The 16,185-nt window shown below is 45.1% G+C and overlaps 2 protein-coding genes across 4 annotated transcripts in view; both read left to right on the top strand.

Moving 5' to 3' along the window:
- Positions 1-108: 108 nt before the first annotated feature.
- Positions 109-7,399, top strand: dbf4 (DBF4 zinc finger). Of its 2 annotated transcripts, none has more exons than XM_056601580.1 (12): positions 109-631; positions 769-894; positions 1,233-1,439; positions 1,579-1,629; positions 2,045-2,114; positions 2,210-2,286; positions 2,395-2,440; positions 2,556-2,601; positions 2,709-2,825; positions 3,015-3,111; positions 6,116-6,231; positions 6,348-7,399. In XM_056601580.1, exons 2-12 carry the CDS (start codon positions 778-780, stop codon positions 7,168-7,170), a joined length of 1,767 nt encoding a protein of 588 aa, XP_056457555.1. In that variant the 5' UTR covers positions 109-631; positions 769-777; the 3' UTR covers positions 7,171-7,399. The 2 variants fall into 2 exon arrangements, with proteins under 2 accessions (XP_056457555.1, XP_056457554.1); XM_056601579.1 differs by having other exon boundaries at positions 765-894; positions 6,348-7,398.
- Positions 7,400-7,549: 150 nt separating this feature from the next.
- The window catches only part of adam22 (ADAM metallopeptidase domain 22), a 59,704-nt gene continuing 51,068 nt past the window's right edge, over positions 7,550-16,185 (top strand). The window contains exons 1-3 of one of the 2 annotated variants that reach the window (XM_056601577.1): positions 7,550-8,285; positions 8,565-8,728; positions 12,508-12,584. In XM_056601577.1, coding sequence (XP_056457552.1) covers positions 8,195-8,285; positions 8,565-8,728; positions 12,508-12,584 — 332 coding nt within the window. In that variant the 5' untranslated portion in view covers positions 7,550-8,194. The remainder of the gene's footprint in view (positions 8,286-8,564; positions 8,729-12,507; positions 12,585-16,185) is intronic. The other variant, XM_056601578.1, reaches the window with a different exon arrangement.

The following is a 16,185-nucleotide window of genomic DNA, read 5'->3' as shown; positions in this document are numbered from 1 at the left end:
TTAAAATGTATTTCGGTTGTGATAACCAAAACAACGATTTAGGTACAAAATGTACACCTTCCACGATTTAGCTCGGGATGCATGAAGCTTTCAAACCAACCTGGCAACCAGGTGTTGTGTGATTCAAAGCGGGAAACGGAAGTTTTCATTTCGTAAACCTCATCCAGAGCAAGTTTGAAATCGTCGAACCGACTCATACAAAAAAGTGCAAACAGCGGTCATTGTTACCATGGCTATTCCCTTTTCTCCCCAGTCATTTTTATTTTTTAGCTGGCTCTAAATCCGTTTTTATCAGGCTCTCGTTACATATTGACATGGTTCGCATTGAGTCAGGACTCAGGAGACACCTCGGGGACCAGAGACCTTTACTTGACAGAGACCTTTACAGCGAGGTTTTATTGACCTACAGAGATTTTTTTACAGAGAGCTTTACTTGACAGAGACCGTTACAGAGACAGGGACTTCTACAGAGACCCACTGAGACCTCTACAGAGAGTACACGAGGGACGCGAACCGACAACCTCCCGGATTCATGAGAACCTTTTGATAGCCGAGGTTTCATGTTACCTGGCATATCGCGGTAGGACGGAGGCGATGTTCATCCAGATGACAGTCACCTTCATGTTAAAAGGTCAGGCTCCTCCGTCTTAATTGCCATTCAAATTGATCGGTGTAATTAATTGTATTAAAGCTACATGGATTAATTTTCATATTCACGCTGATATTTTGTCCGTTTCATGTTTGTATGATGTACTTTGTGTCAGGTAGCACTGAGCCATGCCAGGCCAGCAGCATGTCTGTGCCAAACCGTTGTCTGGGAGAGTGTTTTATCTGGACCTGCCGTCAAACCGGAGAGCCCAGGCCCTGGAGAACGACATCACACTGCTTGGAGGGGTGAGACACCCTTACTGCTGTCAAATCAGTATAACAACTGTTTATTCACAAGCCTTTTCCTTAGAATAGGTCTTAATCTCAAATCTTAAACGTTTCCTTCTGGAAGGAGTTTGTTTATTTTAAACAAATGATATTGTTACTTATGCTTATTGTTGTTGTTGTTGTTGTTGTTGTTGTACTGATGCTGGGTGAGCTCAAAAGGGCATTTATCAGGGAATAAGAATGATCACTGGTTACATTCCTTGCAATAATTGCTAGACAGGTCTGTTACTTGATTGACTGAATGTAATGTACGTATTGCAGATCATATTTAATAACATGGTGTCATTTTACTCAAGACGGTTGAGAAGTTCTTCAGTAAGGAAATAAGGTACCTGGTGTCCAACAAGAGGGAGGCCAAGTATGTGGAGCGCCTTAGACGTGAGCTCGCTGTCCCCAGCCCCGATTCGGGACCGAGTTCCCCTTTCCCCCGCCAGACGGTCCACCAGCCCGCCGGAGGCCAGAAGGCTCGTCTCAAATGTGGATCTCAGGGTCAAGTTGATTCTGTGAGTTTGCATTGTTACATGAACCAAGAACGTTTTTTAATTGTGGCACATACATTGCAATACATTGTTCTAATTAAGGCTTTATCAAGGTCTAAGCTTGTTGATTTGAAGCTTTAAATACACTGTATTGTTTTTGCAGGTGGCTAAGAGTCGCGGGAAATCTCTGGTGGAGAGAGTGGTTAAAGAGCAGGTGGGTCCCCCGATGCACTAGACATTACTTTGAACTGTAGGCAGGCTTACTATTATAGGATCAAATAGCTCAGTAATCTTCCATGTGATGCACTTATGTCGCCGATATATTATTGCAGCACAAAAACTGAAAACGAGAATTTAATTTACGATTAAGTGTTCTTATTGTTGCAAATGCAATCCTTCAGTCTACATACAAATTCAGAATATGTTGCATTAGAACATCTGAGGGCATTATTGGAGTTAAATTTATAATGATTTGTAATACTGTATTGCTGTTATATTCAACAGTAGTCCATGTTCCGTCAGTAATCTGCAAAGCTAACTAAAAATAATCACATTGTTTCTTGTATGTGCAGCGAAAATCAGGTGTCTGATTATGCACAATAGGTTGACTATGTGCTTGTTGTTCACAGGAGAGGATACAAATGAATAAGACCCTATCAGATGCTCTGGAGTGGGGCGTGAAGGTCCTTTACATTGATGGTTAGTTGCACTTAAAACTTATTCTAGTATACAGGCTGACAGCTGACTTGTAGTTTTTGAAGATCATGTTCTGATTTTCCTTGATCTGATTTCAGATGTTATCACATATGTGGAAAAGAGGAAGAAACTGATTATTCCCAGCCAACCTGTTACTAGTGCTGTCAAAAAAAGGGTATGTAGTTGACAATGAAAACATTGTAGCAAGTAATAAAGCACTGAAGCAAAGTTCTAAAAACAATTCTGAAATCATTTTTTATCAGACGTTTCATTTGTTTTGTAGACTAAACCTGAATCCAAACCTAGACCAGGCTTTCCAAAATCCCAAGGTGAACATTTAACTATCTACTGTGCAATTATTCTGTTTGCGGTCCTACACATTCTTGCTAGGGAAAACGTCACTTTGTTAATTGTTAATTTAAAATTCTTTAACTCCATTTCCAGCCCAACTGATCAATACACCCTTCATAAAGGTTGAGGACACAAGCAGGTGAGAGAATGGGTTCAAATAAACAAATAGTAAATCAATTCAAGTCAAACATAAGCTAGTGTGATGAGACTGAAATATGTTTTGTACGCTTATTTTTCCCTCTGCAGGCACTATCGGCCAATCTATGCTGCCATGTCTAAAATGCCTGAGATCAACATGGCAATTGCTCCTCCTTGCACTCCATTCTGTGGTGATAAAAAGGATCAACATAAAAATGGACACAGGTATGCCGATCCCGTCTCCTTAATCACTAACTACTATAATAGTTAATGGGTATGCCAATGACAGGGTCAATTTATTTTCCCATTTGAACAATTATTAACTTTTTTCAACAACCTTTATGTTGTTATAATGTAGAAATCCATTTAGTACACATAAGTACACAGTAATAATGTGTGGTTTCTTGGATGCAGTGAGGAGTGGGGTCATGGCAGAGCCAAGAAGAATCGAGCCAAGAAGCAGGTGGGCTTCTGTGAGTGCTGCATGCTCCAGTACGACAACCTCATCAAGGTAAGTTCAGTTATGACTGAACAGGCAGTCCCATTGTGTGTGTCTGTTTTGTTGTGTCTAGCACACTTGCAGTCTGCAGTAAGTCGAAGCTGAAACTATTGATCCACCCATTGATCCGCCACCATCAGGGCTCCAGACTAACTTTTTCACAGGTAACACTGGTGCCACCTAGCTTTTCATTTAGTAGCACCAAAACAAATTAGGTAGCACCATATATTTTTTTTTTGTAAACGGGAGTTCCTCTTTAGTGATGTTGTAGGCGGTGTTAAACTTGATGATCATTTCGTCATTCTCCGCCGAGCGATTGCTCTCATCTATCCTATTAAATGAGGTGGGGAGGGGCTGGGAGCTTTGTGTGATGCAGCGGTCCCTGCACGTCTTATGCTTTTGGCTTTCGTTGTGTAATTTTAATGACTGCACTTTGAATTGTGTAGATCCATTTACAAAATGTGTCCTGCCTGCAACGGACGGGCCACATGTCCTGCAGTACACACACACCATGGCTTGTCCCGCATATCGTAACCACGGGAACTGCACCAGCCATTGTTGTTGAAAACTGTACTTTTATTTTTTCTCCCCACTGCCCCCCGCCTTTTTCGCCAACCTGTCACTGTCGTTTTCAGAAGAAGAATCTGAACAGTAGGGGGGCAATGGATCACAAAACTCGCGGTTCGGATCGTGTCACGGTTTTTGAGTCACGGGTCGGATCATTTTCGGATCAACAACAGCAAAAAAGATAACGAGACAAATTTGACTTCAAATAAAATCTTCAAATGGGTAAAACAAAATAAAGTTCAACATTTGGTAATAATCCTGCTTCCTTTAAGCATAGTCAATATTTAAAAAGATTGCAATCTGAGGCATTATTCCTTCTTCTTTTTAACATGGATAGTAAATAATCCCTAACTCTGGATTTACAACTTTAAATTCAGGATGTCTGCATTGCCTGGGGAGAGTTTAGAGTCTACACTCTCCCAAGACAATGCAGAAATCCTCATCTTCTTTTTTTATCAAGTATGGTCACGAAATACAGTTTCTGTCGTGTTTTATTTGGCAATTTTGTAAATCCATTGATTTCAGTTGGAAGACTCATTGCTCATTGCAAGGGGCATTTCGCTCGGTTCTAGGCCTACTGTTGATACGGAGAACCGAGCTAAAAGACTGCAACCAAACATAAATATGACCGCTTCCGGTTCCCGTTCAAAAACAACTTGTTTTTTTAGCAGCCGATCCGCGGATCACTTGCGTCCAGAACCGTGAGGGTTGATCCGTACGGATCACGGGAAACCCGTGAACCGTTGCACCACTACAACAGCCTCATTCGTTTCCTCTGGCACATTTTTCATTTTTCAAAAATAATCGACTATCGACCGCTTCATATTGTATCTGCTTTGTTTACTTTTTTGTGCGTGCTGCGTGCGCAGCAAGACTGTGCACGTGTAGTGTGCAGACCATAGACTGTAAAAGATGCAGACAGACAGGCAGGCAGAGACAGGGAGCGAGAGAGAGTAGTGGACTCGCAGGAATGAGCCAGAAAGTACGATTTTATTATCAACCACAACCGCGGGAGTGGGGAGAGAAAGAAAAAAAACAAAAAACGATTTTAATTTTTCAATCGTCCTCCTGCAAGTAGCACCGGAGCGACCTCATTAAATTTTAACTCGCACCTTAAGAAATTAGGTAGGTCGCACTCTGGAGCCCTGGCCACCATTCATTATCGACCATATAACAGTGATCAGCGGATCCACTTAAAATTGGCAGATTGCAGGAGCTGACCACGTGACTCAAAAAAAGTGTCACCGTCATTACACTAAGTCACTGAGTCCATGTACTTTGTTTATGCATGAGAAACTGCATATTCTTCCTTTGAATATTGCTAACTACGTTTTTTATTATCTGAATTGTAGTTTTGGCTCAATTTATTTGTCCGCAACTTGTTTCCAGTTTGTGTGTGCAAAAGTCACTAAATAAACAATAATGAATAATGAGTCAATAATGAATGAAAAGTATATATGCTTACTTGATTAACAGTTGCATAGGCTGCAGTTGTCGAACTGAAAGACCTGCCCTGTCACCGTCAGGGCAATGGGTGACTTGTGAATAAACCGGAGGCCTGCAGCCTTTAAAGGGCTCTGCGCAGCGCCGCTGGACCCCTCGGCCTGAGCCACGCCACAGGAGGCCAAACGTACACACATTCTGCATCATCATGTATGTTGGCCTTCATGCCATTTACAACAATCCAAAGCCATGCTGTAAAATCCATTATATACACACACACGCCTAATAATGACAATGGAACTGGCTCATTGCTTGTTATCCAAAGGCCCCATATGGTGATGCCTCTTCCCAGTAGAGGACCCAGAAAAGTGGTGCAGTCCTTTCCTCTGCCTTTGCATATACAGGCAAAGCCTATTGCAGGAGAAACTATGACATTGATTATATGTAGGGTCAAATCAGTGTTTGGCAGCCTATGGTGTTACCCATTATAGCTCCTTGCACGGGGGAGAGTAGCGTCCTGATTCCAATAATCAGAGATCGCACTGCCTCCTTCTCCTTTACTGAAGTGGTGGTTTGTTTATTCCATATCTCTATAATGTCCCTTCCATGTCCCTTCCATCCAAAAGTAGTGACACAGTCAGAAAACCGTTGGGCTCCACTCTTCACTGGTCCAAATTAAACTCCATGCTGCTTTGTTCACATGCCGTTGCGTCTGCATACATTTAATTTTTTCTGCTCATCAAAAATTCTGCAAACCTTTGCATCCAGAGATTAAGCTATTGGAAAGAGTCCTGCAGAAACCCTGAAGGAAAAATATCTCTAAAGATTTTGATGGAAGATTATGCCTGAGAGTAAACACATGGATTTTCAAAAATATTAATTTGATCACCGTTCCTGGTTCTGTTTTTATAATGTTGAACCTATAACATGTATTTGTTTAGGTCGTTTTTGTATACAATATAGTTGAATACACTTCCCTGTACTGATTTCTGATTCCTGTCTTTAGCATGTCCAGAGTGAGAGTCATCGTGCCTTTTCCAAAGGAAATGAGTACTCGGTCCTGGACCGATTAGTCTCCACCATGCATTGTGACTTGGCTCTCTTCAAACCTAAAAACAAGAGGTAACTCAAATCCATGACATTTTCTCCACAAAATATACTGCTGGGTCCGCTCTGATAGACCTACATGTATCCAACTGAGTCCTGCTCATCTTTGGTTTGTTCTGTTCCGTCTTCAGACCAAAGTGCAGCGTCTCCTCCACCATGGTTGTCCAAGGACCATATTGGGCAGCGCTACACAAGCCCCCAGATGCTTCCGCAACAGAGAGAAGGTGGAAGCCCTACAACCTTTCAACAGCTGCTGGTGGCAGAGAAGCCTCTCATAGACCGGTTATGGAACCCATTCCTGGTTCTGTAAAGGCATTAAGCGGTGAAGAGAGCACCTTGAGGAACCTTGATGGGAGTTCGGCCCAACCTCTACCCCGTCACACATCTCAAACTTGTAGGGCAGACTCTGTTAGAGGCCAGACTGCTGCTCAGTCGCTCCCGACTCCTACCCCTCAGGTAGAACTGGCTCCCCCTAGAGGCAGCTCTCCTGCTGTGGACTCTGCCAGACTCTCCCGGCTCAGTCGGACCAGGGCCAGGGCATTGCCACAGTATCATAAAGAATTCTCTCAAAGTGGATGTTCCTCAAGGACATTCCCTCATTCACATTCTCTCCAGAAAACGGTGTGTGAGAGCATCCTCGGTTCTCCATCAGAGCGTCCTGAGGAAGAACCACTCTCTCAGGAGCAGGAGAAAGAGACTTGTATCCCAGAGAGTCGGGGGATTGACCTGTCCGATCAAAGACCCTCTACAGTAAGAACAATACAGAGGAAGGTCAAAGTTCAAAAACGGAAAAGGCGGAGAGTGGACATGGGGTCGGGGTGTCGTTACCAGGCCAGCTCAGCATGTGATGTACCAGATGAGCCCTTATTCGGCCAGCTGTTTCAGTCCAGCGACTCCGTGGACCTTGACTTTCTAGGGTTTGATGATGGAGGAAGGGAAGTCTTTACACCATAGCGTTTGAAACGCAGTTAAAAAAATACAATTGTTTTTATCAGTGGAAGAACTGTATGTCAACTGTGAAACAAGGGTTAGTGTGGCCGATCTCAAATCGGTGTCAACTGTGACTCACTGCCATTGCATAGACATGACATAGTTGACTGTCTTAAGGGAAAGATTCAAGCATACTAAAGGCAATTAAAATTGATATTTTTTGTGTCTATTTTATAAGGCTGAACCCAGGTGCAGTTCTTCATTCAACTTATAAATGTTCTTGTCTTGAGCTGTTTAATGTATACAAATCAACAATTGAATACAAAACAGATCAATTATATGCTTAGAATAGGAATACTTTTGATATTCACAATCTATATGTCCTGTTTGTCTGGGATTTAAATTACCTGTTATTTTTCATTCTGCGAAGGCTTAATCAGGAACACATTGCTATAACTTCCTGTTTCACTTACATTATTTGGCTGTTTATAAACAATTGGGAAAGCATGCCATGCCAAAAGCACATGCTCATTAGGACGTTGATACATTTGTAATAGTATTTCTCCTTAATCCTCGGCTGCTTTGTACTCTTCCCCGGGTAGCAGTGACTGGGAAATGTACCGCAGCTCCCCGTTGTATATGCGGGTTCGAGCTCAATATAGGCAATGGTTTGCGACATCCCGGTTATAGTCTGGCGTCCTGCAGAGGGCTTGTGGATATTCACGTCTTTGGATATCCCCCCAAACCCCTCCCTCCTCTCTGTCTCTCTCTTGGTCTCCCTCTCCTCGCCTCTCTCTACGTTGTGTGTTCCGTGGGTGCTCAGCCATCCTCAAACGCGCTCGCCTTTTCTGTGGGAGAATCAGAGGAGCCCGATGGCCCCCCGCGCCGGAGAGACTGCGCTAACCAGACGCTCCAGCGTGCATCCGCGTCCCAGCCTCCCCGGCGCAGAGCGTTCGTAGCACAGGCAGGAAACTGCGAAGCTTTATTCGGAGCGCAATTTAGCTTTTCGTTTTTGCTTTCTCGTCGGCTCAACAAGAGGGGAAAGGGGATGATGATGTACTCGACATGGTTGATTTCTCTTTTGTTCATCTATGGATTGATGGATGTCATTCACACCAGAAATGGGGACTCCCGGAATGGTAGGCGAATGATTGATTTAAGATGCTTTATTATAGGACGTAGAAAAACAGGCCGTACTGCTGAGATGGGTGAAGGCGAGCGTGAAGAATATCAATGTGCCTTGTTATTAATAGTCGACGCCGTTCAAATATTTAATATGTGCATGCAGTCCATTTCTTATGTTATGAAAGGAATTCTGCCGGTTAGCTTTACGAATAAAATACATAAACAAACCGAAATGATTATCCTCGTTTGGGACGACATTTTAACAATAACAAGACTCCCGCCCCGTCGTGTAGGAAACGCCTTGTCGAGCGCGAAGAGCCTCCGAGACACCAGCCGATTCGCGGGGAAGGAGGACACGGTGCCGATGCGCCTGGTCTACAGCCGGCTGAATCACAGCCAGATCAGCCACGACCAGCTCACCACCCGGATCAGGGCCACCGGCCCCAGCCCCGCGCAGGTACCCATCCCCTGTTTTCATTGTGGCACAGCACCACGAGGCCTCGGTCTCAGCCGTTACCATGGGAGACGTCTGGATAAATAAATAAAGAATGTTTGTTTTTCTGTTTTTGTTTTTTTACATCCTCCCTACTCTTGCGTGTTCCGTCGCATGTGTATAGTTATTTTTATGAGGCTATGAGCTGATGCTGATCATTCAGAGTCTAATAAGGCTATCTAGATTGACCAATAGGGATGGAGGTGTACCACCGCGGAATGCCTTAATAAACAATGAGAAGGCCGCGGAGACAAGAACCGTTGCCAAATAAAATAATCTGATAGGACTATCCTATTGTTAACATTCATCTTAGAAAAACATTTGTCATTCGAGAAACAGGTTAGGCCCATCATTGCCACCTTGATTTTGTCACATGATAAATTCGTATCCTCTGGTATAATTGTTCATTTTTAATTTGTGGGAGTCCGAAAGGCTATCTGTGGTGATCATGGGAGCTGCACTAAACTGCTGTAATGCATACTGTGGTCATGGTTAGTCAGGCTAGACTGGTCCTACCAGACTCTCGTACTTCATTTAATTTGCACAGAATCGGACCTTTGATCCATTGACAAACGTTACGGTGTGATCCAGATGCCTCGGACACCAGCCTTCCGAGTTGCAATTGTGACGTCATTCTGTGTGACGTCTTTCTCGGAGCACTAGCGTTCCCGTTCGACTTTGTGATTGTCATGAAGTTGGCTAGTCGTTGTTTATTGTTAGCTAAATTACACCGGGATTCCACCGGACGCGTACGCGCCGCGGAACGGCTGCGTCCTCTGCCCTGCGTCCATTCCTACCGGGCGCGTAACGGCAGCGTAGCGCTGCCTTGCGAGCCAGCCGTATTCACGCGAGATCACGCGATAATCCTAAACCTAATGCACTCACCTTCCACTCCCAAAACTATTTCAATTAAATGCCACGCTTTGTCCTTTCTGACATTTTCCTTATAAAAAGGATGATTTGGTACATAAATGACTTCATGTTGCTGAACTTCGACAATGCGTCTCTCGTCGTCCATGTTGCCGACCCTCTGAGACCCTTTGATTGATTGACTGCTGACCTGGTGCCACCGGTCATGACGTAATAATGTTGATGTGAAGTTACATGAGCTGAGTATTGTGTTTTATTTTGAAAATTGACCGGATGCTCTATGGCTTTTACTTTTCACTTCCTGCCCGGCTCGACCTGCTCTGTCGAAATGTACGCGGTTTAGCAGCGGCTCGCGGCAAAAATAGAATTGGACGGAAAGATAGCGCCACGGCGGGGCCCGCCGCTCCTGGGACGCTGCTGAAAGAGTTCCGCGGAGCGCCCGGTGGAAATGGTCTCATTGATTAGAGTGGAAGCGATCAGCAGCGGTGACCGCGGCGCAGCCGTGCCGCGGCGCGTACGCCTCCGGTGGAATCGAGCCTTTAGCCTCTTTAGAAAACCCGCTCGAAAACAAACAACACAACTTTACATTGTAGGCTATTGCATACACAGCAAGACCGTGCAATGCATAAATTGGTGACCGGAATGAAGTAGCAATGTTATCAGGTGTAAGAGCATTTAAAATCAACATTAAAATGACCTGCGTGGTACAATTACAAAGATGGTAAATCTCTTCACGGGCGCAGCCATTTTTGTTGAGAGCGTCATCACTGCTCTCGGTCTACCCTCAGAATTCCGAGAGGTGAAGACGAAAAGGGGGCGTGCCTCAGAGAAATGCCGCAAGAAAGCTGGGAGATTTCCGACTTCCGACTCGGAGGCTGGCGTCCGAGGATTCAGGAACACACCATTAACTAAATTGAAGGCGGGAGTCTGTTGGAGTTTATAACTATTAGATCTGCCTAGTGCCACTCTGGATCTGCCATAACCAATCGCTAACATTTGACTGCAACTCAAACTAGCGCACAACCTCAACGTCATAGACCTCTGCAGAAAAAGTCCCGCCTCCGAGCCTCACACTTTTTCCATCTAGTTTCGACTGGGTTTTTGGATTGTCGGTGCCGTTATAGTAGTAAACAATTATAAATTATACTTTAACGGCACCGACAATCCAAAAACCCAGTCGAAACTAGATGGAAAAAGTATTTCAAAATGTGACGCAGCTTTTACTTCTTTGCCACCTATGGTGTTTGTTATGTACGATCATTAAATAAAAACATGTTATTTCCCATAGACATTTGACCGAGGGAACCGGAGCCTCGGTGGCGGGACTTATTCTTCAGAGGTCTATCGTTCTCAGCCAATTAGTAATGAAGGGAAATTTAAATTGAGCGGAAGTACGTAGGCGGGCGGAGCCAGGCTATAGTCCGGCATGATCATACAGGAAACCGCTCTCAAGCAACTGCTCCCATATGGGCCTTTGTGACCCTGCAGTAAGGGTCGATTTGGTTGTTCCAAACGTAAAGCCATTGCAATGTCTGCAGCCAGCAGATTTAAATATTCAATGTAAATTAGTCTCTGGTAATATTCAGAATAAGCAGCTGCTTATGTATGATTATCACAAAATAGGTTCAATCCAATATCAGGGTTTGAATTTTGTGGAGTTTCAAATCAACAACAAATTTAATCAAAAAGTCGTGAAAGGTGTGAAATGCATAATTCATATTCTTTTGTTATTTTACCTATTTTCAGGCCTGCGCAAAAATGACAATATCCATCAAATGGGCGGCTGGAGTCCTGGTAGATGAGTCACTCAGGGCAGGGGCTTGCTTGTTGTTCAACTAAACAATAGTTATTTTATTTCTGGATTTGTCTCTGCCTCCTTGTCCTCCTGCAATGAAATGCAAGCACTTACAGCTTTATAATTTCATGGGGTGGATGTTGAGTCAGCCTTTTGCATATCGGATAATCAATGAAACAGAAGTCAGCGATCCTCTGACGGTATGGGCCGAGCTGGGCCGGACTGGGAAATGTGCTATCCCAGATAAATCATTACCGTTAGCAGCTCATACAGATACAAGCAGTCTGGTTACATTTGTCAATGGGTTAAACACACACACACACACACACACACACACACACACAAACATGCAGATCCTGTGATGTGATTTAAGATTGGTCTTGAGTGAAGACTGGAGAGCTCCCCTTTTAAAAAGGAGTGAAACCCAGCGTCACCCAGTGATTTGTCATGCAGTGTCTGCCCCATAATGAGGCTGGGCCGTGGGCCGGGCCTGGGGGAGGGTTGGCTCTGGGTAGGCTAAGCTCTGGGACTCCTGGAGACATCCACCAGCACCATGGCAGGGAGTTGATATTGCCCCTGGGCAGTGTAATAAAGCCCCCACCATATGTGTGCATGCAGCGCTGCGTATATATTAAACCCTCCCCCACCCAAACCAATCACACTGTGCATCCCATCATGAAACAACATAATTGACTGTGTGTGTGTGTGTGTGTGTGTGTGTGTGTGTGTGTGTGTGTGTGTGTGTGTGTGTGTGTGTGTGTGTGTGTGTGTGTGTGTGTGTGTGTGTACGTGTGTGTGTGTACGTGTGTGTGTGCGTGTGTGTGTGCATGAGTGTGTGTTTGTATGTCTTCCTCCGGGAGATGGTGGACCACACCAATGAGAAGCTCCTGGTTCCTTAATGTCAGTAGGGGACCTTTATGACATCTGCTCAGGGTTTCTAAACACTGTGCAGGCATCTGTCCTCAGGACGGAAGCCAATCAGGAACAGGAGGGAAAAGCCCAGTTTGAAACAGCCTGGGTGTGCGTTGGTATCCATCTTAACAAGTGCTGTTCTGATCCTGGGGCCTCTGATCCGCAGGTGAACCACGTGGCCCAGGCCAGCTTCCAGGTGGACGCCTTCGGGAGGACGTTTATCCTGGATGTGGAACTCAACCAGTGAGTACCGTCTGTCTGTCCCTCTGGCTGTATGTCTGACTGGTATTCTGTCTGTGTGGTTGGCTGTCTGTCTATATGTCTGCCTATCTGTCTGGCTGGCTGTCCTCACTGTTCTTTGAGTTCTTTATTATTATATCAATAAAGTCCCTAGTTTGCGCATTATTACTAGTCACCACCAGTGAGTAGTGAATAAAGTGACAAGTTTTATAATAGCTGACCATGGAGGCTTTTAGAACGGACAAGAATGCACATCCATTCTCTTTCCTTTGTGAAGGCCTTTTGGTGGTCTGGGATGAATATTATGTCTTTGTGTGTGTGTGTGTGTGTGTGTGTGTGTGTGTGTGTTTGTGTCGGTGTGCATGTGTGTGTGTGTGTGTGTGTGTTGGCGTGCAGGTTTGTGTGTGTGCAAATGCGTGTGTGTGATTTAGAGCTTCATTCATAATAGCCAGTGTTTTACGGTAAAGGCTGCAGCTCTGACCTGTCAGGCTCTGATATTGATCCCAGTTCTGCTGAAGAAAGAATAGCTCCTCTCTTTACCTCTCTCTTTTATCGCTCTGAACCTCTCTCTTTCATTCTCTCTGTTCTTATCTCTCTCTTCACTTCTATCTCTCTTCTATCTCTCTTTACTTCTCTGTTCTCTTCTCTCTCTTTACTTCTCTCTCTCTGCTCCCCTCTCTCTAGAAGGGAGAGAGAAGAAGAGAGAAGTCAAGAGAGGGAGAATCTCTTGGCTTCTATGTTTTCTTCTCTCACCCTTCTACTCTCTCTTCTTCTGTCTCTCTGCTCTCTCTCTTTACTTCTCTTTTATTAATCTCTGCTCTTCCTGTCGTCTGTCCCGTCTGCTCCTCTCTCCAGCTCTGTGCTTCTGTCATCTCTCTCTCCCTCTCTTCTAGCTCTCATTCAACTCCAACTTTTCTCTCTTTCAATTTTCTGTATGTATTTACTTCAATTGCCTCATAAGCATTATCTTTTCATAGCAATGTTGAGAGCACATTGCAGTTACATAATCCATCTCTGTGGCACATTGTGTATGCTCTCCCTGCATCGGATTTCCTCCTTTCTCATACAAACCTGCACAGGGATAGTTCAATAGCATGCATTAAAACCCCTCAGAACACACATCTAATGTAGGATGTCATGATATAGTGAGCCTGTGAGCCTTAAGCCTTTAGCCTCACTCGCAGCACTTCAACATAGATTCAATATACTTGGTAATGATTCTACACTGAGCAAGTGCAGTCGGCTGAAACCAATGAGGCATTCTATTCTGTAATGTTGCACACACACACACACACACACACACACACACACACACACACACACACACACACACACACACACACACACACACACACACACACACACACACACACACACACACACACACACACACACACACACACACACACACACACGCGCACACACACACACACACACACACGGATGCATGGCTGCACATTGTTATTGCAAGAGGCCTCTCACCATCTCAATTTTAATTCCCATCTCTCTTGGGATAGGATTCCTGACTTGTCTAAAGGGGGTGCGGTAGCATCACTGATTTCCATTTCAGTTGCCCTTTCCCGAGGAGGAATAGTGATCCTTGGTGCCGGATGGCTTCCTGGATTGAAATGTATAGGGTTCTCCCTCAGTGCTGGGAGAGGTTGTGGTCCAGCCCTCGCTCATGTCTGCGCTACCATCCTGTCATAAAAAAAGCAAAAGTTGGTAATGGTTTCACCCAGTGTCTGTGTGTATGGCTTGTTATGTGTGTGTGCGTGTCGCCTCTGACTCCGGCACATGTCACTGAAGTGTGTCCGTCTGCGGGAGGGGACCAGGAGGCCTTTGTCCCGGGCCCCTGTCCGTGGGACACGCGGGGCTACAAATTGGAATTCATGGGCTTGGAGTTTGTTGGGGCCGGGTGTGTGTGTGCATGTGTGCACCCGTGTGCACCCGTGTGTGCGTGTGTGTGTGTGTGTTTGTGTGTGTGCGTGTGTGTGTTGAGATGATGAGGCCTCTGTCTTAAGTATCCACCATCCCCCGCCATGCATACACGTACATCCCCCAACATGACCCTCCCTGCGTATGTTCCACTCAGCCCTGCCCTTGCCTCTCTCTCACCCACCCCTCCCACCTGCCCACACTGAATAATAGATGCTGAGAGATTAAAGGGTTGCTGGCTGAAACGGGAAGAGCGTGTGTGTGTGTGTGTGTGTGTGTGTGTGTGCGTGTGCGTGCGTGTGCGTGTGCGTGCAAATTCATGTGTTTGCATGTTTGTGTGTCTATGTGTCTGTCTGTCTCTGGATTTCTCTTTCTACTGTGTTGTGAATGGGAAATGTCAAGTCAGGGTACACACACACATACACACACACACACACACAACCACACCCACACACACCCACGTGCTCACGGTAATTGGCAGCAATTCAATAATAAGTCTCAAATATACCCATATATTTATGTTGCCAGTATAAACCCATATCATGAATGAAATATTGATGTGTTAGCTGGACAGATTTGAATGTGATTGGATCGGTGAAAGCGTGGCTTTCTCTCACTAATAAGGCTGTGTGTTCCAGAGCTGATGAACAGGGATTGTGCGTGTGTCTAAACACTGCAATGGTCAGATTTACATTTGAAAAGAGGAAACCGTGTTGTTCTGTTTGTTCTCCGTTGATCATTTCCTCCGCATAACTGATGACTCAGCGGTGACTACGCGCGTGTGTGTATGTGTATGTGTGTGTGTGGATGTGTGTGTTTGTGTGTGTGTGTGGGAGGCAGAGGGGTGAGAAACATTGCACGTGTCCATACAATTACCAAGCCCCTCTACGACGCAACGTAACGCAACATAAAGTTTTAATTTCTACAAAACTGGAGAAGTATTTAACTAGCGAGAGTGTGATGACATAACAAACGATGAGAGAGAGCCCCTTGCTCTCCCTGATCTGCTAGCGCAGGCTGTTGTGTCATGACACCGGCCCAGGCAGTGGGTCCTAGCTAGGCCACCGCTAGTTCCAGCATGCAGACACATTGTTTATGCTAATGCTGCTGAGAGTCAATTACCTCAATGACGCTTTCAGAATACGTAATTCATCAAGGATGTGTGTGTGTGTGTGTGTGTGTGTGTGTGTGTGTGTGTGTGTGTGTGTGTGTGTGTGTGTGTGTGTGTGTGTGTGTGTGTGTGTGTGTTGAGAGCAAGTGAGTGTGTACCATGTATGTGTAGTGGGTGCAGGGTTTTCTGATACATGTCCTTGAGGAGCATCTTTCTCAACGTGGACATTGAGGACTGAACCCAGTAAGGATGCGAGTTGAACACCCGGCCTTCACTATCTGGCCAACAAAATGATAAAATGAAAAGCTCAATGTTTCCGGACACACGAGACCCTGTGTGATTGGACTGTCATCCCTGTGATGTTGCGGGAAGTCTGACACAGAGAGCAGGTGTGTTTGACATTGGTCGTGTGATAATTGAAAGCCTTCCAAGCTTGGATGTAAAACGTCTAAAGGCAGGTGGTGAGGCTGCAGTGTGGACAGCTCCTATCCATGGATCACAAAGGGCTGTGCTGGACCAGGCGTGTGCGTATGGGTCTATGTGTGTGTGTGAGTGTGA

Source organism: Gadus chalcogrammus, chromosome 11 (assembly GCF_026213295.1).
Source record: "Gadus chalcogrammus isolate NIFS_2021 chromosome 11, NIFS_Gcha_1.0, whole genome shotgun sequence".
In the NCBI taxonomy this organism is placed as follows: Eukaryota; Metazoa; Chordata; class Actinopteri; order Gadiformes; family Gadidae; genus Gadus; species Gadus chalcogrammus.
This window is presented reverse-complemented; position numbering and strand designations above follow the sequence as displayed.